The sequence below is a fragment of the Ursus arctos genome, unplaced genomic scaffold (assembly GCF_023065955.2).
Source record: "Ursus arctos isolate Adak ecotype North America unplaced genomic scaffold, UrsArc2.0 scaffold_12, whole genome shotgun sequence".
NCBI lineage: Eukaryota > Metazoa > Chordata > Mammalia > Carnivora > Ursidae > Ursus > Ursus arctos.
Window position 1 is genome coordinate 42,176,864 of NW_026622786.1, and position 26,413 is coordinate 42,203,276.

The window sequence follows — 26,413 nt, forward strand, 5'->3', positions numbered from 1 at the left end:
AACAAAATGTATTAATTTATTACTTTCTGACGTTCTTAGGTAAACAATATTACCACAAAAGGCAAAAGGAACACAAAATAACTCAACCCCATTAAAACCTGTTGAAAAACTAGTGATTTTCATGCAGTTAAATGTCTGAATCATAGCAAGATTTTAAATTACAGGAATGATTAATTCAGAGTTTTGCTTTGTTTTGCTTTGTTTTTTGGGTAGGCTCCATGTCCAGTGTAGAGTCCAACATGGGGCTTGAACTCACAACCCTGAAATCAAGACCTGAACTGAGATCAAGAGTCAGACACTTAACCAACTGAGCCACCCGGGCACCCCTAATTCAGAGTTTTAAAACAAACCAATTTTTTTTTTTTAACTAACTGGAAATTTCAACAAACATGAATTAACTCAATTTCTTTTTCCTTTTAGATTTATTTAATTTGAGAGAAAGTGCACACGCACACATGCACAAGCGGAGGGGGCAAAGGGAAAGAGAATCTCAAGCAGACTGCGCTGAACGCAGAGCCCAACGTGGGGCTTGATCTCATGACCCTGAGATCATGACCTGAGCCAAAACCAAGAGTCAGACGCTTAACCAACTGTGCCACCCAGGCACCCCGAATTAACTCAATTTCTAAATGTTATCTGAATAAACCCTTTTATGCATGAATTATTCAACAAATATTTACTCAGCATCTTACAATGTACCACACTGTGCTATGAAAATTAAAATTAAAATCTTACTGTAATTCTCTTCAACAAGCAAATTTCTATGCCTTTCAATGATCAGGAAGCAATAGGTACAGAGGACACAGATCGTGCCTCCTTCAAGCGGTGTGCTAATAGTAGAGACAAATATATTCACAGATAATTACAGTACAGTGTGATAAATACAGGAATATAAGTATACACTAAGTATCAGCATCAGAGCAGAGATAATTAACTTCGTCTTGGGGCAGAGACACTATCAATCACAAGAAATACAGGAGAGCTATAAAATAAAGCCATAGTCTTGGGGTGTAGAGAGCTGGAAAGAGTGTCACTTCCAAACTCACAACAACAAGCCAAACAAATGGCAAGTTCTCATTTTTCCTTGAACCCATCACAAGGCTGAGGTCAGAAGGCAATCAATTGGCCCTAAAGCTAAAGAGATACAGGTATCTGCATGAAGAGATAGGACATAAGCTCAGGCATGCAGAGATAAAACACAGCAGGATATCAGTAAGACGAATTCAGCTAGTATGGCTGGTAAATTGGTAAAAACAGTGTGCACTTGTGAGAGAGGGTAAAGTACCCCCTGGAACAGCTGGGATGCTGCAAAGATAAGGGTAATCCATACATTTTGCAGGTTTTATCTTCATGAATCCCACTGGACTCTACTCACCGAAAAGACTGCTAGAGTCCTAACTTTCCCTTACGGTGCAGAACTGGGGGAGGGAAACAGGAGTTTTTGTGGAGGGGCATGAAGTGCATCAATACCCTTCTCTATCCCTTCAAAGGAACAAAACAATCTGTGGGATGCAGCTTTAGCTTCCAAAGGAAATTTATACCATTAAAGAAGAAAGGTATCAAATCCATAATCTGAGTTTTTGCCTTAAGAAACTAGGAAAAAAACAAATTCAAACCAAAGCAAGAAGACAGGAAGTAATAAAGGCTAAACAGAAATCAATGAAATAGAAAACCAAATCAATAAAATCAAAAGTGTTTAAAAAAATCAGGGGCGCCTGGGTGGCATAGCGGTTAAGCGTCTGCCTTCGGCTCAGGGCGTGATCCCGGCGTTCTGGGTTCGAGCCCCACATCAGGCTCCTCTGCTATGAGCCTGCTTCTTCCTCTCCCACTCCCCTGCTTGTGTTCCCTCTCTCACTGGCTGTCTCTATCTCTGTTAAATAAATAAATAAAATCTTTAAAAAAAAAAAAAAAAGTGTTTAAAAAAATCAATAGGTTCACTCCCCATAGGTTTTTTTGGGGGGGGGAATCAATAAAGCTGACAAAGCTCTAGCCAGTCTGACCAAAAACAAACAAAAAGAGAGAGAGAAAAAGGGAGAGAGCACGAAAAGACATATATTACCAAAATCAGAAATAAAAGAAGCGTCATCACTAAAGACCTTACAGGTATTAAAAGGATTAATATAAACAACTCTATGCCCATAAATTCAACAATTTTAGATGAAATGGACCAATTTCTTGAAAAACAGAAACTATCAAAATTCACTCAGGAAGAAATAGATAGCATGAATAGTAATATATGTACGAAAGAAATTGAATCTGTAGTTAAATAAACCTTTTAACAAACGATAGGGCAAATTCTACTAAATATTTAAGAAAGAAATACCAATTCCATTCAATGAGGAAATACTTCCCATTTTTTGAAGCCAGCATTACTATTAATATCAAAACCAAAGACATTATAAAAAAAAGTATAGGCTAGTATCTATAATGTTGATAGATTTTTTTAAAGATCCTTCACAAAATATTAACACATTGAATCCAGCAATATATAAAATGAATACTATAAATGATCTAGTAGTGTATATCCTAGGAATGCAAATCTGGTCCAACATTCAAAAATCAATCAATGTAACATCATAATAACAAACCAAGAAGAAACGCCATAATATAATTTCAACAGATTCAAAAAGAACATTTGGAAATATTCAATACCCGCTTACGATTTTAAAAAAAAATTCAGCAAATTAGGACTAGAAGGCATGTAGCTTATATAGTGTCCCCCCAAAATTCACATTCACCTTGAATATCAGATTATGATCTTATTTAAAAATAAAGGCTTTGTCAATGTAATTAAGGTATGAATTAAGATGACATCACACTGTTTTAGGGTGGACCCTAAATCAAATGAGTGTCCTTATAAGGAATTAAAGGGCACATAGAGACACAAAAGAGAAAGCCATGTGAAGAGCGAGACAGAGATTACAGTTATGCTGCCATAGCCAAGGAATGCCTGAAGCTACCAGAACCAATATCATATTAAAAGTACCAGCCAATATAAAAAGTCAAGAAAAGAGAAAAAAAGGAATACACGTTGGAAAGGAAGAAGTAAAACTCGGTATTTGCAGACAATTTTGATTGTCTACATGGAAAATCCCAAAAAATCTACCTAAAAGTCTCCTAGAACTGATAGGTAAATAGGCTACAAAGTCAATGACAGCAATAACAACTGGAAATAAAATTTAAAAAAGCAGTACCATTTATAATAGCGCCAAGTAAAAGAAAAAGAAAAAATACTTAGAGATAAATCTAAAAAAAAAAACCAGTGCTAGTTAAAAATAAAACACTGATGAAAGAAATCAACAAAGATAAAAAGAGAAATACATCATGTTCATAGATTATAAAATGTTGTTTCTCTCCAAACTGATGTATAAAAAGCAATATAATCCTAATCAAAATCCCAGCAAAAAATTTTTTTTCAAGATTTTATTTATTTATTTGAGAGGGGGTTAAGCACAAGCAGGGGGGAGGCACAGAATGAGAGAGAGAAGCAGGCTCCCTGAGCAGGGAGCCTGAAGCGGGGCTGGATCCCAGGACCCCGAGATCATAACCTGAGCTGAAGGTAGACATTTAACCAACTGAGCCACCTAGGTGCCCCCCAGCAAAAATTTTTGTAGCTATTGGTAGCTTATTATTTTTAAAAAATTAAGGAAAGGCAAAGGAACTAGAATAACCAAAATAATTCGGAAAAAGAAGGAAGCTGAAGAACTTACTCTGGCCAATTTCAAAACTTAACTATAAAGCTAAAATAATTAAAACAGTGTGGTATTGGCAAAACAATAGACATACAGATCAATGCAACAGAACAGGATTCAGAAATAAACCTGTACAAATATAGCCAATCTATTTTTGTCAAAAGTAAATTCAAGGAATAAATTTCTAGAAGAAAACATAGAAAATCCATGTAATCTAGAAATCCACCAAGACCTACAAACCACCTGCATGTCCCTCCACAGGTAAATGGATAAAATGGTATATCCATACAATGGAATACTTACCAATAAAAAGGGTCATAATATTCAGACACACAACAATGTGAATGAATCTCAAATGCATTGTGTTAAGTGAAAAAAGCCAATTCCAAAAGATTGTATACTGCATAATTTCACACTACATACAATAATTCACTCATGGATCATAAACCTAAAACAATAAGAACATAAAATTTAAAACTATAAAAGTTCTAGAAGAAAGTGTAAGAGAAAATCTTTGTGACCTTTGGTTAGGCAAATATTTCTTAGAAACGACTCCAAGAATCTGATTAATTAAAAAAAAAAAAGTTGACAAATGGACTTCAGAATTAAAAACTTCTCTTTAAAAGGCACTACTTAGCGGTGCCTGGGTGGCTCAGTCAGGCCTCTGGCTCATGATTTCGGCTCAGGTCATGATCTTATGGGTCATGGGATCAAGCCTACTTTGGGCTCTGCACTCGGTGGGGAGTCTGTTTGAGATTCTTTCTCTTTCTTCCTTCTGCCCTGTCCCCCGCTCTAAAATAAATCTTTAAAAACATACATACATAAATAAATGGCACTTTCCAGAAGTTGAAAAAACAATCTACAGACTAGAAGAAAATAGTTGCAAATGATCTATCTGATAAAGGAATCGTACTCAGGGTATATAAAGAATTCTCAAAATTTAGTAAGAAAACAACCCAACTAAAAAATGGGCAAAAGCTTTGAATAGACACATCAACAAAGAAGATTTATGGATGGCAAATAAGCATATGAAAGCATGTTCAACATTACTGGTCATTAGGGAAAATCAAATCAAAATCACAATGAGATTCTACTATTCTATTAGAGTGGCTAAAATTAAAAGACTGCTCATACCAATGATATGGCCACTTTGGAAGAAGTCTGGCATTTTCTTTAAAAATTAAATATATCTCAGGGTGCCTGAGTGGCTCAGTCAGTTAAGCATCCATCTCTTGGTTTTGGCTCAGATCATGATCTCACAGTTGCGGGATCAAGCCCCGAGTTAGGCTTCATGCTCAGTAAGGAGTCTGCTTCAGATCCTCTCTCCTTCTCCCTCCCTCTCTGCTCGCTCGCTCTCTAATAAAATATCTTTAAATTAAAAAAATTTTTTTAATTAAATATATTCCTATCTTATGATTCAGTTGTTCTACTCCCAAGAGAAATGAAAGCACATGTCCATATGAAGACTTGTATGGGAATGTTCTTAGCAGCTTTACTTACAATTAAAAAATAAAAACAGGAAACAAACCAATGTCCATCAACAGCCAAACAGGTGAACAAACAGTGGTATATCCATACAATGGAATACAATGCAGTAATAAGAAAGAATTAACTATTAATATACACAACATGTATATATTTCAAAATCAAACTAAGTGAAAAAAAGACAAAAGAAAGTACATATTGTATGATTCCATTTTATATAAAACAGAAAATGTAAACAAATCTATAGTGACAAAAAGCAGATCAGTGGTTGCCTGGGGGAAAGTGAGGGAGGGGACTTGGACAAAGAAATGCAAAGGGAGAGATTACAAAGGGGAATGAGAAACTTTTGGAGAGCATGGATATGTTCATTATCCTGATTGTGCCAAGAATTTCACAGGTATAATACACAATGTATGTCAAAACTTAAATTGTATAATTTAAATATGGACAGTGTAATGTGTGTCAATTATATCTCAATAAAGCTATTTTAAAAATAACATCTGGGTTCTTCACATAAAAACTGCTCCTTTTCTGGGTGCCTGGTCGGCTCAGTTGCTTAAGCGTCTGCCTTCAGCTCAGGTCATGATCCCAGGGTCCTGGGATCAAGCCCCATATCAGGCTCCTTGCTGAACAGGGAGCCTGCTTCTCTCTCTAGCTCTGCCTACTGCTCCCTTGTTTGTATTCTCCCTCTCTGTCAAATAAATAAATAAAATCCTTTTAAAAATTTTTGCTCATTTTCTAGAATACCAGAAATGATTTACTTCCATTTGCCATTAGCATATGGACTCAGTGACTATGATCTAACAAAAAATTTAAAACTAGTCTTACTCTACTTTTCCTCCAAGTCCATTTAAATTCCTTCAAAACTATCAAGAAAAATTAGAACACTCCAATACCACACCAAATTTTTTTCCCTTCACAAACCTTAAGAATTATTCTCTTAAGCAATGTCTCTATAATAGGCATTAGCAAATTTTTTAAAGATTTATTGATTTGACAGAGAGAGAGAGAGAGAGAGAGAGAGAAACAAGGAACAGCAGGGAGGGGCACAGACAGAAAGAGAGAGAGTCCCAAGCAGACTCCACACCAAGTGTGGAGCCCGACCCAGGGCTGGATCTGAAGACCTTGAGATTATAACCCAAGCCAAAACCAAGAGTTAGACGCCTAACCAACTATGCCATCCAGGAGCCCCACACATTTTTATTTTTTTAAGTTCGTTCTTCCCTCCGGAACCATACCTTCAGTGTTAAGAGCAACTAAATGAGATTTGGAAAAAAACAACAGTTCCTTGAATTTGGATGCTAAAGACACAATAATAAAATAAATTCTAAAAATAGCACTATTATTGGGGCACCTGGCTGGCTCAGAGAGTGGAGCATGGGAATCTTGATCTCAGGGTTGTGAATTCAAGCCCCATGTTGGGTGTAGAGATTACTTAAAAATAAAATCTTAAAAAAATTTTTAATTAAAAAGAAAAATAGCACTATTAAGAATATCTTCTTAATTTTCAATAATTTTATAAATTGTCATGACCTCGTTATCAAAAAAATATTAATCTTAGATCAAATGTAAAGATTAGTATTTACTGCAGCAGTAAATGTAGGATAAGAAAATTAAGACCTCCATTAAAGAAAATAATCTATCGATAAAGGCCCAGCCACAGCTAAGTGATCATGTCTGCTTAAATTGTCAGTTCTATATCCAAGGGCATTGAAGTTTGAGAACTACTATTAGATATAAATACAAAATTAAAACTACTCCATCAGACATATAATGTTCTTTACTAATGTAAATTCAAATACAATAAAAATCAATTCACTTTTATTAAGATCTAAGTTCTGTTTTATGCTTTATATTATTTTTACATAAAAGACCTATTGAAGTTTACAGTCATAATCTCATGAAAAAAGAAACCTTTCCCATGACAAAAAAAGCAACTAATTTCCCAGAGAAAATGTTTATCCTAAGTAATCTAGAAAACACAGCGTTTGAAAGTCTCTAATATTACTCTTGCCTATCACTTCTTGTTTTGTTACCCCTGCACCCCACCTCTACCCCTGTCTCCCCGCCAGGAGGGAAGTCGATTGCTTCCTATATCATTGCCTGGAACACTGGAAAGAGCATCTCAGAATCCCAAAGCTCAGATGGCTTTCTGTGGTGATAAAGTCCATTTCCTCACCTCCAGACAAATGAAAACTAGACACATGTTCTATTCATTCAACATGAATTCAGCATCTATTTATGGCCCAGACACTGAGAATACAAAGGAAAAAAACACTACTCCTTATGCTCAGATTTTACAACCCTCCCCACTTCATAACCCGATGCTATTGTTTAATGCTCTTGTCAAGTTTCCCCCACCGCCAAATGTTCTCTGGAGACAGAATAGTTAGTCACACCCAAGTCTCCTGCTCCAATAACCTTATCTCCCTTTACTCAGCATAAAGAATTCAGTTGATCTGTTCATCAAACACAGTACTTACAACAGCTTTATCTGGGGGGGATGGGGCGGTTTGTACAAACTTTATTGAGGTTCTAAGCTCACTAAGTGCTGGAACTATGCCTAGATCTTGCTCACCACTTTATATCTTGACTGAAACATAGTAGAGGCTTAATAGATATACTTTGAATGAATCTTTCTGATAACTAGAACACACTACATGCAAACTGTAAACTCTGAGTAAATGGGAATAACGTCTTCTTCATAAGGTTGTTGTGGATAGATAACATACATAAAGTAATATCTGACATTAAAAAATGTGAGCTATCATTTAATGTTAATTTATTTTAATTTAAAAAATTTTAGGGGCGCCTGGGTGGCACAGCAGTTAAGCGTCTGCCTTCGGCTCAGGGCGTGATCCCAACGTTCTGGGAGCGAGCCCCACATCAGGCTCCTCCCCTGGGAGCCTGCTTCTTCCTCTCCCACTCCCCCTGCTTGTGTTCCCTCTCTCGCTGGCTGTCTCTCTCTCTGTCAAATAAATAAATTTAAAAAAAATCTTTAAAAAATAAATAAATAAAAAATTTTAACAGTTTGAAATAATTTTATTTTTATTTTTTTAAAGATTTTATTTGTTTATTTGAGAGAGAGAGCACAAGCAGGGGAGGAGCAGAGGGAGAGGGAAAAGCAGATTCCCCACTGAGCAGGGAGCCCAACATGGGGCTTGATCCCAGGACCCCAAGATCATGACCTAAGCCGGAAGCAGACACTTAATCGACTGAGGCACCCATGCGACCTGAAATAATTTTAGATTTACAGAAAAGTTGCAAAGATAGTAGAGTTTCTATATACCCATCACTTAGAATTTTCCTGATATTAACATCTTACATAACCTCTTCTAAAACTAAAAAATTTACATTAAAACAAAACTAAAAAACTAACATTAGTACAATATTATTAACTAAACTATGGACTTTATTCTGATTTCACCAGTTTTTCCACTGATATTCTTTTTCTATTCCAGGACCAATTCAGGATGCCACACTGCATTTAGACAAATTAAGAGCTTAGTTAATTCTTTGTCTTTCTCACTTAACACTTTGAGTTTGGAGAATCAACTAACCTACTTGCTTCTTCATGTTGTGGTTTCCAGCTGAAAAACAGAATCTGCTTGTATTAACACGATAAACGGTAATGTTCCAAAGCAATCCTTAAGAAAACTACAGAAGCAAAAGAGACTTAAGTATTTTGTTTAGAGTTTGTATTCACTAAATGAAAGAACAAATACTTGGAAAATGTATTATTCCTTAAATAAATGACACAGGGAAATATAATAGGAGTTAACATTTATTGGGGTGCTCACTCATCTTTATTGCATGTCAAACATGAAAAATTGGCTTCAAAGAGGTTAAGTAACCTGCCAAAGATCACACAATTCCACAGTCGTGAAACATGAATCAAGATGCATCATGGAAGGTGTTTAAATCCATGAATGTCTTGCATCATTTATTAAAATTATTTCAGTCACACTGATGACATCTCACTAAGCAATTAAATATATAACTGAAAATGCATCCATCATGGCTCCTCAATTTTTGGAGGCTGAACCAATGAACAAAAAAAAATCTTACATGTCTTTTTTCATTTAAAAAAAAAAATCAATCCAATTCTAAAGTTACAGAACAAGAACTCAGAGCTTCTCCTCAGGCCTTTCTTGGTCCTTTGTGCTATTCAAACTATAAGCTGCTCTCTTAGTTCAGGAGTCAACAAACTTTTTCAATATAGGCCAAGTAGTAAATATTTTAGGCTTGTGGAACATATAATCTCCACTGCAACCACTTAACTGTCATTATAGTGCAAAATCAGTCACAGATGGGGGCGCCTGGGTGGCGCAGTCGTTAAGCCTCTGCCTTCGGCTCAGGACATGATCCCAGTGTTCTGGGATTGAGCCCCGCATCAGGCTCCTTCTCTGGGAGCCTGCTTCTTCCTCTCCCACTCACCCTGCCTGTGTTCCCTCTCTCGCTGGCTGTCTCTCTCTGTCAAATAAATAAATAAAATTAAAAAAAAAAAAATCAGTCACAGATAAAACATTAACAAATGAGTATGCTGTGTCCCAATAAAATTTACTTGCAAAAACAGGTGGTGGCCTTGATTTCACTCAAAGGCTATAATTTGCTGACCTATCTTAGGGCACTGATAGCATGAAATGAGTTTTGAGTACTAAGTACCACGACTGAGAGAAGAGAATGTATCCTTAAGTTTACTTGCAGTGACTCTTTATATTATTTTAAAAAATATCTCATGGAACAAGCTGTGCGATACACTTGGCCTCAGAAAATTATTCTTAGCATTGAAAAGTAAGTGGTATAGTAAAATCATATACGCAAAGGATACAAAAGTAATTCTTGAAGAAATACAAAATGTTAATAAACATTTAAAAAAATTAATAATCTGATTTCTAGGCTGTGAAAAAAGACATCATCAAATGATTGAGATTGATGAAGACTGTGCATTGGTATAGCCAATCTGCAGAACAACTTAGGAATGACAAATGAAAGCCTTCAAAATGTTCATACTTAATACAAATTGCTCTTAAATCTATGAAAAGATTCTCAGCTTAACATATAAGAAAGATAGAATATTAAAATCATGATGAAATACCATTCTCACCTATCAGACTGGCAAAAACCCCCAAATTTGGGGAGTACAAAATAATACTATTCCTACAGAAGGCAATTTAACAGAGTCTATCAAAATTCAAATACATTTACTCTCTGGCCCAGAAATCCAAAGTCTAAAAATTTATCCTGTGCCCATACCTATATCCCATGCCTACGCCTTTATGAATTGAGGTATATCAAACTTACTCACTATATCAGTATTGGTAACAGTACAAGATCAGAAAGAACACAAATGTTCATGTATATAAATATTATGTAGCTGTACAAATAAAATAAAAAGAAAAAGATCTACATATATTAATATGGAAAGATCTCCAGGAAATAATTTAAGTATAAAAAAGCAGGAACATAGGTAGTATGCTCCCTTTTATAAGAAAGAGGAAAAAATAAGTATATAACTGTTTTCTCAGATATGTGATTAAGGAAACCCTAAAAGAATTTTTATATCCAAGTAATCCAAATGGTTATCTATAGGGAGTAGATGGGGATTGAGACAGTAAAACATTTCCATGTATATGTGTGTGTGGTTTTGATTTGTGAACCATATAAATGTATTAGCTACTCAAACAATACATTTTAAAGAATACTATTACTTTAGGATCATTGTAAGGATTAAATAAATTTGTAAATGTACCTAATATAAAATGTCTAGCACAGTGCTTTACATACATTGGAACTGCTATGTCCTTCTGCTAGTCTTTTATTTATTTATTTTTTTTTTAAAAGATTTTATTTATTTCTTCAACAGAGATAGAGACAGCCAGCGAGAGAGGGAACACAAGCAGGGGGAGTGGGAGAGGAAGAAGCAGGCTCATAGTGGAGGAGCCTGATGTGGGGCTCGATCCCATAATACCGGGATCACGCCCTGAGCCGAAGGCAGACGCTTAACTGCTGTGCCACCCAGGCGCCCCTCTGCTAGTCTTTTAAATGTCATCCAAACAGTACAATAAAAGAATACCAAAGACTTAGACTCCATATTTTCATCTCTAGGAATATACTTTAATAAAAAATCTAAAAATTGGACAAAGACTTATATATAAATAATAAACTGTTGAAACAAACCAGAAACACAAAAACAGAGAAATATTCAATAAACTATACTACATCTATATTCATAAAGCATTTCTAATAACAGAATATGCTCAAAACATAGAACTTTATCATCTCAAATGGGGCAGGGGTACAGGGTAGTGGAGGGCAGAAAGATATATACAAAAATAAAAGACCTAGAGAAAGTATAGCAAATAAGCTTTTATAATGGAACGGTTGATAATTTTTATTTTCTCTTTAATTCTTTTCCATATTTGTCAAATTTTCTTTTAAGCATATAGTCCTGAAAAAGGAAAGAAAGGAAAAGAGAGAAAATGGATTTGGGGATCAAGGAGGTATGAGTTAAAATCTCACATTATTATTTGCACTTTTAAGTAGGCTCCACCCCAGCTTGAACTCACAACCCTGTGATCAAGACCTGATCAAGTGCCAGATGCTTGGGTCACTGGGTAGCTCAGTCAGTTAAGCAACTGACTCTTGATTTCAGCTTAGGTCCTGATCTCAGGGTCCTGAGATCAAGCCCTACGTGGGGCTCCACGCTCAGCATGGACTCTGCTGTCCCTCTCCCTCCCTCTGCTTGCACACGCTCTCTCTCTCTTTCAAATAAATAAATAAAAGTCAGAGGCTTAATCAGCTAAGCCACTTAGGCACCCCTATTATTTGCCCTTTTAGACAAATTAATGAAGCTCTTGAAGCCTCCAGATCTGTAAAATAGAGATGATTTCCAATTTCCACGGTTACTTTGTGGATTAGAGACATTTTATGTATAAAGGACATAAATAATGTCTTAAACATAATGAACACTAGGTAGTAATTACTCTTCTCATACATCTTAACTGCAACATCCTTTCCTATATACATATAAAATTACACTATATTTCACCCATCTGAGATACTATTCACTTTAATATGTAAGCAAGTTTTACAAATGTTGAAATGTCAAAAATGATCATCTTGGATTTGATAAAATTTGGTGTTAAGTGGACTAAATGCTACTTTCCATATGTACCTTTTTCTTTAGTACAATGAAGCACAAATTGCATTAGAAGCAAGTATTTTAAAAAAGGGACTGTTCCCATGGAAGATATACAAATGGATAATAAGTACATGAAGAGATGCTCAACATCACTAATCACTAGAAAAGTACAAGTCAAAACCACAATGAGATACCAACTCATACCCATTAGGGTGGCTACCATCAAAAAGCCTGAAAATAACAGATGCTGGTGAGAATGTGGAGAAACCAGAACCCTTGTCCACTGCTGGTAGGAATGAAAAGCGGTGGTGGAGCCACTATGGAAAACAATATGCCAGTTTCTCAACAAATTCAACATAGAATCACCATATGATCCAGCACTTTCACTTCTAGGGATATAGCCAAAAGAACTGAAAGCAGGGACTTGTATAGATATTCATACAGTCATGTTTACAGCACCCTTATTCACAAGAGCCAAAAGATGGAAGTAACCCAAATGACCAGTAATGGATGAATGGATAAACCAAATGTGGTGTGTACATAAAATCAAATGTTATTCAACCTGGGAAAAGAAGGAAATTCTGACATGCTACAAAATGGATGAAACTTGAGGACATTATGCTAAGTAAAATAAGGCAGTTTCCAAAAGACAAATATTATATAATTCCATTTATGAGGTACCAGGCTCCCTGCTCAGTGGGGAGTCTGCTTCTCCCTCTCCCTCTAACCCTACCCCCTGCTCGTGCTCTTGTTTGCTCTCTCTTTCAAATGAATAAAAAATCTCTTAAAAAAAAAAAAAAGAAAAAGGACTATTTTCTCTAAGTTAATTTTATTTATTTATTTAAGGAATCTCTATGCCCAACATGGGGCTCAAACTCACAACCCCAAGATCAAGAGTTACTTACTCTTCCAACTGAGCCAGTCAGGCACCCCAGGACTATTTTTTTAAAGTAATACAATCTTCTTTAAAAGTTCTGAATATGATAACAATAAAAAACCATGAAATAAAAACCAAGTATTAAAGTACCTTAAACATTTTGACCGAATCATTTAAAACTTCAATTGAAATTTAAATACTGTAAACAAAATACTATGCTCTGAGCACTAAACTTATTATTCAACTTCACCGTTCTTTCTTTTTCTTTCTTTCTTTCTTTCTTTCCTTTATTTATTTATTTTTTTTTTTTACCTGGGAGAGAGAATAGTACCAAGACAGAGGAAGATCAAACACTCTTAGTACTGCTGTCTTCAAGGAAAACTGTGATTCGCGTACTGTTTCTTCTGACATGACTCCTCTTCTAATCTTCATCGAATGAAACATATGAGCCACCAAAAGAAAGATACAAATTGAAAATTTAACTCTATCAGTTTTTTTCTTTTTGCAGTTAATTATTCATGATATACATCCCTGAAGAAAATTATGAGCCAAATTTATCTGAGCTAAAAGTTTATTTATTAATCACCAAAGCACCCAAAAAGAAAATGAGTTAGATTTGAACTAAGAGTTCAGATAGTACATTTTCCTTAGAAAATTGCAAGTTCTAGATTCTCTCTTTTCTGGTTAAACATTTCAGCTTTTATATAGTAACTTAAAACTGATTTCTTCCCACCTATTTCCTACAGGGGAATCTGATTGGAACCAGGACTCCTGGGGCTCTAGGAAGCTCAGTTCACTGAACTTCAGAACTCAGGCACTTATTCTCCTAATAGCCCATTTTAAAGATCTTCCAAGAAATGCCACATAAATGCTATGAAATTTTAATATTGTTTTAATGCCTATTTCTATTGAAACCAAAGAAAGAGAAGTCATATGTCTACAGAGAAAGCAGCTATCTCTAAAAAAGGCCCTTAAGGGTAGCAGAACCTTCAAAGAAACATGATGGTTCAGGCTCTGGGTCTATGCTTTTCAAAGCCAGAAACTCAATTTTACCTGTGTACCCAGCTGGACATGCACTAAACAAACTCACATAGTACTGATGTAAATTAGCTTATAAATTTATTCATTTATAATAAGGAAATACACTATCCTGTAAAAGAATACTTATATATGTCATCAAAACATACCCTCTCTGAAATAAAAAAAAAAAAAAACTGTAAGGAGCTAAATTAAAGAAAAGTTAAAAAGGCTGCCTGGTGAGCACAAAATTAATGGATCCTGAGGAATATTTTATCTAGGCCAACTAAAAGCCTGAGACAGGTCTCTGGTACACAAGAGAGTAGCCTTCTCCAGTAAACAGAATGTTTATGTCTACTAAGTCTAGTATTTCTTTTCCTTGAATAGGGCCACATAAACATAACTAAAGAGAAAATAAAATTAGCAATCTCTCTATAAAAGCTTATTAGCTAGCTATAATTTTAGTCCTTTATTTCTACGTATAACTCTCCTCTTTTTGTGGACTCCAGTAGACTACTCTTTTCTGTTAATATCTTTTCTTCACACAAGTCTCAAAACCACTGATTAAGTAGTAGTTTCCTTTCAAATCAAACACAGTAATACTTCTTAAGGTGGGTTACTGCTACTGACACTAACCTTATTCCCTACTAGGGACACTCACAGAGTATTAACCCACACACACACATATTCTAATTACAATGTTCAGGCTCAGTATAATTCTAATCTAAGTACATCTGTTCCAACCAACAAACTATGATATAAACATACTACTGAGAAACACAAAGGAGTCCATGAAGAAACAATTAAACAAGAAAAAATGGTCCTCTGGGGCATGAGACTAGAGGTATAAGGGAGGTTGGGCAAGGATCATTCCTTTTTCGTTATAACTCTTTTCAAATATTTAATCTTTTTAAGCACCTACATGTATTACTTTTTTAAAATGTTACACTAAAAAGAAAAAGAAAAAGCACTCTTATCCCCTCCACCCCCCAAAATTGACAACTTCTTGAGAAACGTTTTTAGTAATTACATAGATTCTGGATCATTAAGTCATCTATGCTACATTAAAAAAGAAAAAAAATACTGAGTAATTCACCCAAAATGACTTTCTACATAATAGAGGGTTCCAATTTTTTAAGCAGAGGAGAAAGAAAATAAGGCAAACATTTCAATTTAAGCTGCTGGTGTTTTCTTAAAAGAGTGCTGACAAATCTCCTTTTTTGCATTTTAACTACCTCATTCCCTTTAACTTAAAATTACTGAGGGAATGATTTCAAACTTAATAACTGAATAATGTAAAAAAACTAATCATTTCAGTTGCTTTCATAAGTGTTAATTAAGATGAATACTAAGGCAGTTTAATTATTATTCAAATTTGTAGAGAGGAGTCTAAAACTTCACCAAAAATACTGTATTATGTAATATTACTCGCTTCTCTCCAGCTAACCACTGCGGAGCTAAAAATGTGATACAGAGTTTGTTTCTTAAACACCCTAAAATTCTATTCTACAGCTTGGACTTTATAATTTAAGCAAAAATGAGTCTGAAATACCCTAAAAAAAAATTGACGTGAAGCCTAAACTCATACAACGGAACTCTGAAAAAAACACACCAAAAATGCTTCGTTGCAATGACAGAACAACAATAATAAAAGTCTGTGCAAGAGCAAGATCTTCTGAAGTCCTCCTACCAGAATATAAATGTTGAGCAACTTTATTTACAGACGGGTCCCAACGCCACAATCCTCCCAATGCTATATTATTCTCTGAAAGCACCTGCAAAGAAAGCGTAATCGTCCCCCATTCAAAAACCACTCTCTGCTCAAGCCACTGGTATTCAAGCAGAAACAGGGACCAACCAGCGGCACCTACCTCCAGCAAGACCCCCACCCCCGACCCCCACAGCACTCTCCTCAGCGGTCTTCCTCCTTTACCAAGGGCCCAGAAAAGGGGACTCCCGCTCGGCTCGCCCGCCCAGGCCCTCAGTCGGGCTCGGAGCAGTCGGGAGCCCACCCTGATTCAGCGCTGCCCTTGCGGCCCTGCCTCCGGCGTGGGGACTTCTCTAGCTTTCTGTTCCTTCACCCGCACTGGGAATCTCAAGGGCCAAGGCCCGGGCCCCAGCCCGCGCCCCACCACGCCCCACCACGCCCAGACCCGCACCCTCCGCCCCCGCGGGCGTTGTGATCCCACCCGCCCCAACGCCCGCCTCCTCCACCCTAGTACCTGCTGCCCCAGGCCGGGTGCGGCTGGCCCACGCCTGCTTCCCCGCCGCAGCCCGGCGCTAAGCAGCCGCTTGGCCGCGGGGGCGGAGTCCTTCCGGGGTCAGGAGTGGGAAGGTGGAAAGAATGTGGCGGGGGCCTTCTAGCCTTTTTGCGTGAGGGGCTACGTGTGAAGCCGCTCCTGCCATTTTTGTTCAGGGCAGGAGATTTCTGCCTTGCCAAAGGGATCTAAGGACCACTTAAGAAGAACTGCATTTTTACAGTGCTGTCAACTGGTATCGTATTTCGTAGCCTTTTGAGGGATCTAGGACCATTCGGCGAATCTGGTGAAAACTAGGGGAATTTACCCCAGAAAAATGCACATAGACACGCTCATACATTGTTTAAAAATATATATATATAGTATATACAAGTTCAGACGCCCCAGACCAATCCATGGATCCCAGATTAAGAACTTCTACTATAGATCCACAACGCTTAAACGAATGAATGTTAAGAGGCATTCTAACCCTGTATTGATGAAGTTATTGATTTCAATTACTCTTTTTTCTCCACGTTTCCCACTGAATTCGAATATGTAAATATGGCCAACTATGAGTTGTTAGAGTATACCCTGTTCTGAGGTTCTAACACACAGTAAATAAATTGGAGGGGAGGGGCATTGGAGAACGACAATAAAGAAAGATGCTGTTTCCATGTGCAGTCCTGAGCCAAAACATTCCACCAAAAATGCAGATTTACAACTTCCAATTGCTGAGCATATTTGTGGTGAAATGTCAAAATAATTTTGTAAGGATAGCTAAAACATGACAGCGGTTGTTACTATTCCTACCTAAGGAACAGGAATGAATAATCATTTCTGTTAGTTTTCAAAATTCCTATTTAGTCAAATGGGAAATGGGAGAATGACAATGCTAATGTGTCACATTACTAGATGAATAATAACTGAAAGTGCGCAGAATTCTGCCTGAAAATATTCTGCACTTATAAAGTACATGGTGCTGTTGACATTTGAAGAACCTGAAATTTGAAAGGCATTTTTTTTAATTCTCCCAATCTCCTTTCTGCTGCTTCGTCTCTACTTCCTACAACTTCCAAACATTCAGCATAATGGGAAGAGCGGTAGTAATTATAACTACCACTTAAAGCAACTTTACTGAGAACATTATCTCTTTTAATTCCACAATAAACGTTATGAAAGAGATATTAGTACACACTCGTTATAGATTTTACTCTTTAACAAGGGAGCAAGAAATACCATATTTTCGTTACTTTTCTAAATCAACATAATTTGCTCCAAGCCTCCCTTCTCCTGGGTTGGCAGAGGATTTAATTGCTTAAATTAATGTTGAGAAACCTCACTAAATTGGACTCAAAATGATATAAGGAGAGGCTGGAAGGGAAAGCATTACCACTCAATGTCAGTTAGGGGAAGAATCATCAGTCACTGGCCCCAACAGGAAAGATATACGTTGCATCTTCTACAAGAAATCGGCTACGGCAACCCAGCCAGTGAGAAACCATCATCATCCCAAACCCTTGCTTTTCTCCAAGGGACTTTTGTTCAGAACAACCCCTCCCGTATTTTTCCTTCTCCATGAAATAATGTTCTCCTGTGATTGTTAGACTTGCCTATGGCTTTGCCATACCTTGCTTGTCCCAAATTGCAATTCTCTGTTATTCCCAAATAAACCCATTTTTGCTGGTAGAATAATTGACTTTCATTATTAAAGTTAACACACAATCTTAGTCGTTAGTAGGTATATCAGTTAGGATGCTGTTAGCTACAAGGAAAAGAAAACCAAATAGTGGCTTAAACCATAGGACAGGGTATTCCACGTGGATACAGCATCAGGGAGGCACAGTCTCATATCTGGATATGATGTCTTTTTTTAAAGATTTTATTTGTTCAAGTAATCTCTACATCCAACCAACATGGGGCTCGAACTCACAATCTGGAGATCAAGAGTTGCATGCTCTACTGGCTGAGCCAGCCAGGTACCCCTAGATATGATGTCTTATGTTATCCTGGCCCAGGGGAAAAATGGGGCTTTGTTAACTCTAAAGGTCTGTCCCTCACCCAAAGTGAGGGGAATCATTAGTCAACCATCTATGAATTTGGAAGATCCAATGTGCATAGTATCAAAACAATGCTGTAGTTTTAGACTGCCCAAGTTCAAATCCTTTCTCTGCCTTTTACTAGGTGTGTAAACTACTTACTACTTAACCTCATTATGCCTCAGTTTCCTCATTGCTGTGTTAAGAAGATAAATGTGATAGTTCTTGTAAAGTACTAAGATTCTTATGTAAATTTTTTTTTAAAAGATTTTATTTATTCATGTGACAGAGAGACAGCCAGCGAGAGAGGGAACACAGCAGGGGGAGTGGGAGAGGAAGAAGCAGGCTCCCAGCGGAGGAGCCTGATGTGGGACTCGATCATAGAACGCCAGGATCAGGCCCTGAGCCAAAGGCAGACGCTTTAACGACTGCGCTACCCAGGCGCCCCCTTATGTAAATCTTTAACTTGAGAAGTAACTCCATGGGATCTGAGGATAAAACTTTATTGCTATATAATTGGTTTCCTTTGTAATCCTATAGATTATGTTTTATGCACATAGAAATGTTATGTGAGAAGGGGGTCCCTAATTTACCATTTACCAGAATGTCAAAGGGGTCTAAGTTACCAAAAAATGGTTAAGAACTTAGAACAATCCTGGCACACGTTTCTAAGATGTAGGTCATACTCAGTGGGACTTTTCCACGTACTTTGGCAGAAGCTCCAAAGCTAAAAGAAATAGATGCCGGACGCTCGGGTGGCTCAGTCGGTTAAGCATCTGCCCTCGGCTCAGGCCATGATCTCAGGGTCCTGTGATCTGGCCTGCATCCAGCTCCCTGCTCCGTGGGGAGTCTGCTTCTCTCTCTCCTTTTGCCCCTCCCCCCTCACTTGTGCTCTCTCTTTCTCTCACTTTCTCTCTCTCTCAAATAAATAAATAAAATCTTAGGCAAAAAAAAGAATAGATGCCAAGTGTCCTAAGTATTCTTAAAAAGGATGCTAGACCGACCACACAGGGCATGCTAGGAATAATATGAAGCCCCTTTAGCAATCTTCAGTCCTCACATACCTCCAGGGAATGATATGGCAGAACTGATCAAAGAAGACTGAAAAATGAAAATGCCAAAGAAACAGTTTTCTGAAGTGCTGTGTGTTTTCCTCCCTCTTCCCCAAGAGTAGGGAGAGGAGAGTGCATATCCAATCCTACCCCCACCTCAAGCCAAGTGAAGGAACTCATAGAAACTCAGACAATTTTTTAAAAAGATTTTATTTATTTATTTGACAGAGAGAGAGAGGGCACAAGTAGGCAGAGCTGCAGGCAGAGGGAGACGGAGAAGCAGGCTCCCTGCTGAGCAGAGAGCCCAATGTGGGGGCGGGGGGGGGGGGCTTGATCCCACTGGGATCATGACCTGAGCCCAAGGCAGACACTGAACCAACTGAGCCACCCACGCACCCCAAACTCAAACCATTTGACTTCTGTGCCCTGTAGTTTATGTCACCTGAAAAGGCTAAAGACAATAGACTATCTAAAGAGGTCTTTGATGGCAGAGCAGAGAGAGGGCTGCAGTGGAAGTGGCCTGTACTTGTAATTTTGCAGGGAAAATTATCCCGGGGGCCATGTGAATGCCTCAGAAGTCAGCCAGGCTTGAATGACATTAAGAGGCTGTATCTTTGAACCAGGAGCTAAGTGAACTATCCAAATGGTTAGCCACAGATTATTGCCTCCAATGTTAGGAAATAATACAGTGAGAGGTCCCCAGCAAGAGGGGCAGTCATTGAGGAACCCACAAAAGGGCCCTGTAAGAAAAGAGCCAGCATTTAGGAATGAGTCACTTTCAGAAGGCACCCAATTCAGATATAATGCACTGAGTATATCTGACATTTCATTTAGGAAATTTAGGATCACTGCTCACTCAAGCTGACACATTAATATATGGCCAGTGAATTTCATGAACTATTGGTGGTAACAGCACTTATCAAGTGAAAACATTAAGCCTGACCAAAGTCAAGCATTTTAGTTTAAAACAATTACATCACCTAAATAGATTAATTCTTTTAGGTAATTCATATATGCAGTTACTTTTTTCATTAACTGCTAAAACCTGTCGGAGTCCCCAGAAATAACTCAGGGCCTCCTTTTAAATCTGTATAATGCCAAAGGATATATTGGCCATTATATCTTTGCTCTCATTACCCATCTAGAAGTGTTTGGCAGACTGCTCCACAAGTCAGAACTCAGCCAACCAAGGCATTTAGAACTCAGACTATGGTTCCAGATGCTAATTTAGAATGTGACTATATACATCCAAATATTACAGATTCAGTTCCTCAAAATATTAAACATAGTGATACCATGTGACCCAGCAATTCCATTCCTAGATAATACACAAAAGAAAGTACAAGATACATTCACATAAAACTTGTACATGAATGTGCATAGCGACATTATTCATAATACCTAAAAAGTGAAAACAACCCAAATATCCACCAACTAATAAATGGATAAATAAAATGTAGTATGTCCACATAATGGAATATTATTTGACTGTAAAAAAGGAATGGTGTACATGCTACAGTATGAAAACATGCTAAGAAGTCCATCATAAAAGAGATATATATATATAATACATATATGTATATATTATATATATAATATGGTTCTCTTTATATCAAATGTCCAATATAGGGAAATCTATAGAGACAGAAAGTAGATAGTGGTTGCCAAGGGCTAGAAGGATTGTGGGAAAATGGAGATTGCTGTTAAAGGGTATGGGACTGCTTTTTTGTTTTGTTTTTTAAATATTTTGTTTATTTATTTATTTATTTATTTATTTGAGAGGGGGGAGGTGGGAGGAGCAGAGAGAGAAGGACAAGCAGACTCTACACCCAGCACAGACCCCAACTCAAGGCTTGATCTCACGACACTGAGCTGAAATCAAGAGTCCAGCACTTAACTGACTGAGCCACCCAGGTGCCCCTGGCAGTGAAGTGTTCTAAATTTAGATTGTGCTGATTGTGCAAATCTGTGAATATACTAAAAACTATTGAATTGTATACTTTAAATGTGTGAATTACATCTCAACAAAGTTGTTACCCTCAAAAAATTATTATTGCCGTTTCTTAGATCAAAAACACTGAGGATTAAAGAGATTAGGAAAATGGTAAAAGCTAAAGATCTGATGCCAGAGGATAATTTAGAGCATGATCTCCCGGGACTGCCTCAGTAGTTGTCAAAATGCCATGCTGCTCTAACAAGAAGCATGTATTCTATTAGGAGGTATTTACATCAACATGTAAAATAATCAGTAGGCAACACGAATGTTTCTCTAGTAAGAGCTTAGGTAAATAAGTTTATTCCAAAGTTACTTTAAGACAAGGACAGTAAAATTAAAATTAAACCACATGGAAACAAGAGTTTCTATTTTGCACATTTAGAAACTTTACAATACTTCAAAAGTCTAGAAAACCATATATTTTTAAAATTAATAAAATTAAAAGAGTTATATCTGTTATCTATATATTTAAATAATGAACATTTTGAAAAATATAAGAAAATTACTATCTCCCCAGGTTAGAAAATATATTTTATGTTTCTTTCATATTTCCGTAGTCACTCATCTTCAATAGCATGATTATTGATTTGTCCGTTTTCTACATTGTTCCATGCACTGTGCTGAATGACAGATGCACTAGGATAAGTAAGAAAAATCCCTGCCCACAGTTTGGTTCAGGAGATGGAAAAGTGAACAAATCATTGCAGTGTATAATAATGACATTATAATGTGCAATTTATAATTAGTGGTATAATATTACTAAAGAATATTCCATAAAAAGAAGGGTCCAAACAGCCTGGAGAAGTTGAAGATGGCTTCTCCTAGGAGGTGACCCTTGCAGTATGAGTGCAGTTTATTTCTATTTTTTTAAAGATTTATTTATTTATTTGTTTGTTTATTTATTTAAGAGAGAGAGTATGAGCGTGGGGGGAAGGGCTGAGGGGGAGAGAGAATCTTAAGCAGGCTCCATGCCCAGCACGGAGCCCGTCATGGGGCTCAATCCCATGACCCTGTGATCATGACCTGAGCCGAAATCAAGAGTCAGACGCTCAACCGACTGAGCCACCCAGGCACCCCAAGTGGAATTCAATTTTTTTTTAAAGATTTTATTCATTTAATTGACAGAGAGAGAGAGCGCAAGCAGGGGGAGCAGCAGGCAGAGGGAGAGGGAGAAGCAGGCTCCCTGCTGAGCAGGAAGCCCAACGCGGAACTCGATCATGACCCCCGGCCAAAGGCGGACACTTAACCAACTGAGCCACCCAGGTGCCCTAGGCATCCAACTCTTGATCTCAGCTCAGGTCTTGATCTCAGGGTCCCAAAATCAAGCCCCACCTTGGGCATCGAGCCTACTTAAAAAACAAAACAAAACAAACTATCCTAGATGGCTTGAAGACTGCATGTTTGATTGGGTTTAAGAAAAGATGAGGTAAGAGGAGTAGATCTGGGTGGAACTGACTCCATGAAGGATTTAAGATGATGGAAGCAAGGTGGCTAGAGTACACAGATGCTTTGTTTCAGGCACGTGCAAGGTCCTTAGATACTACACCCTAGGCACCTTGCTTATCTCATCCTAGGCCCTTGATGAGAAAAAAAAAAAGTCTGGGGCAACAAGGAATCATCGAAGTGTTATGCGACTGGATTTATGTTTTAGAAAGAGTTGTGTTCAGAATAATGGCATTAGATTAGAGACTAGAGTCAGAAAGACATGGAACTATCAAAATAATCTATGCAAGAATGAAGAGGATCTGTACAGAAAAATCTACCTACGTTCCATTCCCCACAGAATCAGTTGAACATCTATTGATTTCATCTGCTAAGTAGCTCTCACGGCCATCTGCACTGCTAGGTCCTTAGTCTCCCTTGTCTGTATTCTACAATAATCTGCCTCCATCTATGCCATTCACAGCTACCCAAGTGATCCAATATATAAATCTCATCATGTTGCTTCCCTTCTCAAAGTTCTTCATGGATCTGTAGAGGAAAAACTTTATTTAGCAGACAAAATCACTCATGATCTGCCTTCTCTCTCTAGCGTGTTCCCTGACTCTTTGCCCTCAAACTCTGCTCTAGTAATACTAATCCCTTGTAGGTTCCCGTATCTGGCATACAATCTCTTGCTGATATCCCTTTGCTTCTGTTCTTCCCTCTGTCTAAAAAACCCTTCCTCCACTAGCCCATCAGAAATCTTTTTACTTAACCTTTAAGCCAGTATCAGTTTTTGTTTTGTTTTGTTTTGTTTTGTTTTGTTTTGTTTTGTTTTGTTTTATAATATTGGGTTGACCTGGCCCCTTATTTTCTCTCTTGGAAACTTCCATTCCATCCATCCACATTAATTGTCGTTGGAGCTGCGTTGTTCTTCCATGGCCCTGGATCTCTGGCTGAATGCTTCTGAGCAGCACTTAACTAAGGTGAAGTCAATAAACCCATTATTTGGGATTTTTTTATTATTTTATTTTATTTTAATTTTTTTAAAAGATTTTGTTTATTTATTCGACAGAGATATAGACAGCCAGCGAGAGAGGGAACACAGCAGGGGGAGTGGGAGAGGAAGAAGCAGGCTCATAGCAGAGGAGCCTGATGTGGGGCTCGATCCCATAACGCCGGGATCATGCCCTGAGCCGAAGGCAGATGCTTAACCGCTGTGCCACCCAGGCGCCCCAATTTGGGATTTTTTTAAAACTAGGAGTTCTGTTCTTGGAGGAAACTGCAAGATGGCAAATTCAAGAAATGACTGATGAAGAGATCATGGGGAATCCTAGTAAAGTTCGAGTCCCCAGTTCTAGTTAGCCTTCCTTGGATTTGAAGAGCCAATAACCCCCCCTTTTTTTTGCCTAAGAACATCTCAAATGGTGTACCCCAGCTCACTGATGTGCTTCAGGTGGCTTACAGGTATGTCCAGATGGTGATCCCTGCTGGAAACCTCTAATTGTGAGCATTCTTTTCTATTGACCTAATTTTCTGAATGATCTCATCTGATAATCAGAAAAAAGTTTGAGAAGAACCAACCCAAACTAAAGCAGTAATTCTCAAATGAGGATGATTTTGTCACCAATGGGAGGAGGTGCTATTGGCATCTAGTGGATACTACAGATGTTGCTAGACCTCCTACCGTGCACCAGAACCATACCCCATAACAAAGAATTAGTCAGTCCAAGGTGTCAGTTACCCTATTTGTGAATAGATCAAAATGGATTTTCTTGGCAGAGGCCTCAAAAGTCAATGCCAAGTACCTTTCCATCCAAATCAAGGTACTATAATGGGGGTAGAGAGGTAGATGCTTTCCCCTCATCTCAAGCCATGTCTGAAGGGCTTTAAGAGGACCACTTGAGAAGTGGTCTTCGGCATATGAGACAGACAAGACTCGGTAACTGATTCTTATTTGAAAAGTCCTAAGTCAATTGGCTAAGACTGACTCCAAGCAAAAGATGCACACGGGCTGATTGGGAACAGCCCACACTTCTGTGAAAGATGGATGTGCTTTTTGTGGACCAAATGAGGAACCCATGTAAGAGAGATGGATTGGATCATCTTGAGAGAGGCTGTCCAATAGGACTGTCTGCATGGGTGAGATGATCCTAACCTTTGGATGGATCCCTGGAAACCAGAGGACTGAGGCATATGTCATAAGATACACCAGAAGATATATTGCTGAGTCAAGAGACTGTAGGTGAGTGATGATTCCAGGAAAGATCAGCCTCAGACCTCAGCTATACCAGAGGGCAATGACGCCCAGCTAAAACTGTTGTAGTCAGGAAAGATCCTTTCTGTCCCTGTCTTCTTCAATCCAGGAGGTGCCCAAAATGAAAAGCCAGTCAGGGGAAAGAGTAGGGAGGGAATGGCAGATAATTTTTTACCTGTATGGTTTGGGGATTTTTGACATTGCACTGGACAGGATTTTTTAATACCAGGGAGAAAAGACCACTTGTTTATTATTAGAACATGACTGGAGGACTTCTTAATTACTTGGGAGTGACTGGAAAAGCTAAAGGCTTTACCTAATATTTTATTCTAGGAACAGAGAGGGATCTTCAGAGATTTTCAGAGACAATAATGAGAAACAATAAAATTGGTTTCTGCCTGTCTCCTACCAAATCCATCTTGTTCATCACGTTGGGAACAACAGTTTAATTGAGTTTCTGTCACTTATAACCAAAAACATATTATAAAGCCTCAGTTTAAATCAGGGTTTCTCAATAGTGGCACTAATGATGTTTTGGACTCTCCTGTCATGTTAATGCAAAGCAATGTCGCTAATTTCTCTTCTTGCAGTCCTCCTAGTAATATTACCACATATCCACCATGAGGCAAATACTCACCACCCCCAGTTGAGAATCAAGAAATATTTGAGTCTTTCAATGCTAAACTATGAGAATATTGTGGGCAAGACAGAAATACTCACTGCTCTCACTGAGTGCTCTCACAGTTCCAAGGATATAGGCAGAAATTAAATATACACAAACATAATTAAAATTTATAATAAATTCTCTGAAGGAAACAAACAGGATTTGGAAATGAGAAATAACAGGGTGAAGAGTGTTGCTTTAAACAAGGAAAATCCAGGGGCTCCTGGGTGGCTCAGTTGGTTAAGCGACTGACTCTTGATTTCAGCTGAGGTTGTGATCTCGGGGTTGTGAGATCTGGCCCCATGCTGGGCTCTGCATTCAGCCAAGAGAAGAGTCGAAGAGCTGGCTTGAGATTCTCTCTCGCCCTCTGCCCTTCCCCGTTCATGTTCTCTTATCACTCTCTCTGAAAAAGAAAAACATAATAATTAATACAATCTTTAAACAAGTAATATCAGGGCTGGAATTAGCCAAGATGAATGAGGGATAGAAGTTTTGAGTATCTGATAGTAGTATGTCTGACTAGGGGAATAG

At 37.8% G+C, this 26,413-nt stretch overlaps 1 protein-coding gene across 3 annotated transcripts in view; it reads right to left on the bottom strand.

The window, feature by feature from the left end:
* The window catches only part of MIGA1 (mitoguardin 1), a 96,352-nt gene extending 79,826 nt beyond the window's left edge, over positions 1 to 16,526 (bottom strand). Inside the window, exons 1-2 of one of the 3 annotated variants that reach the window (XM_026497766.4) lie at positions 16,438 to 16,526; positions 13,511 to 13,624 (exon numbers count right to left, since the gene is read on the bottom strand). In XM_026497766.4, the coding sequence (XP_026353551.1) occupies positions 13,511 to 13,609 (99 nt within the window). In that variant the 5' untranslated portion in view covers positions 13,610 to 13,624; positions 16,438 to 16,526. The remainder of the gene's footprint in view (positions 1 to 13,510; positions 13,625 to 16,437) is intronic. The other 2 variants (XM_026497769.4, XM_048220417.2) reach the window with 2 other exon arrangements.
* Between the last annotated feature and the right edge of the window lie 9,887 nt (positions 16,527 to 26,413).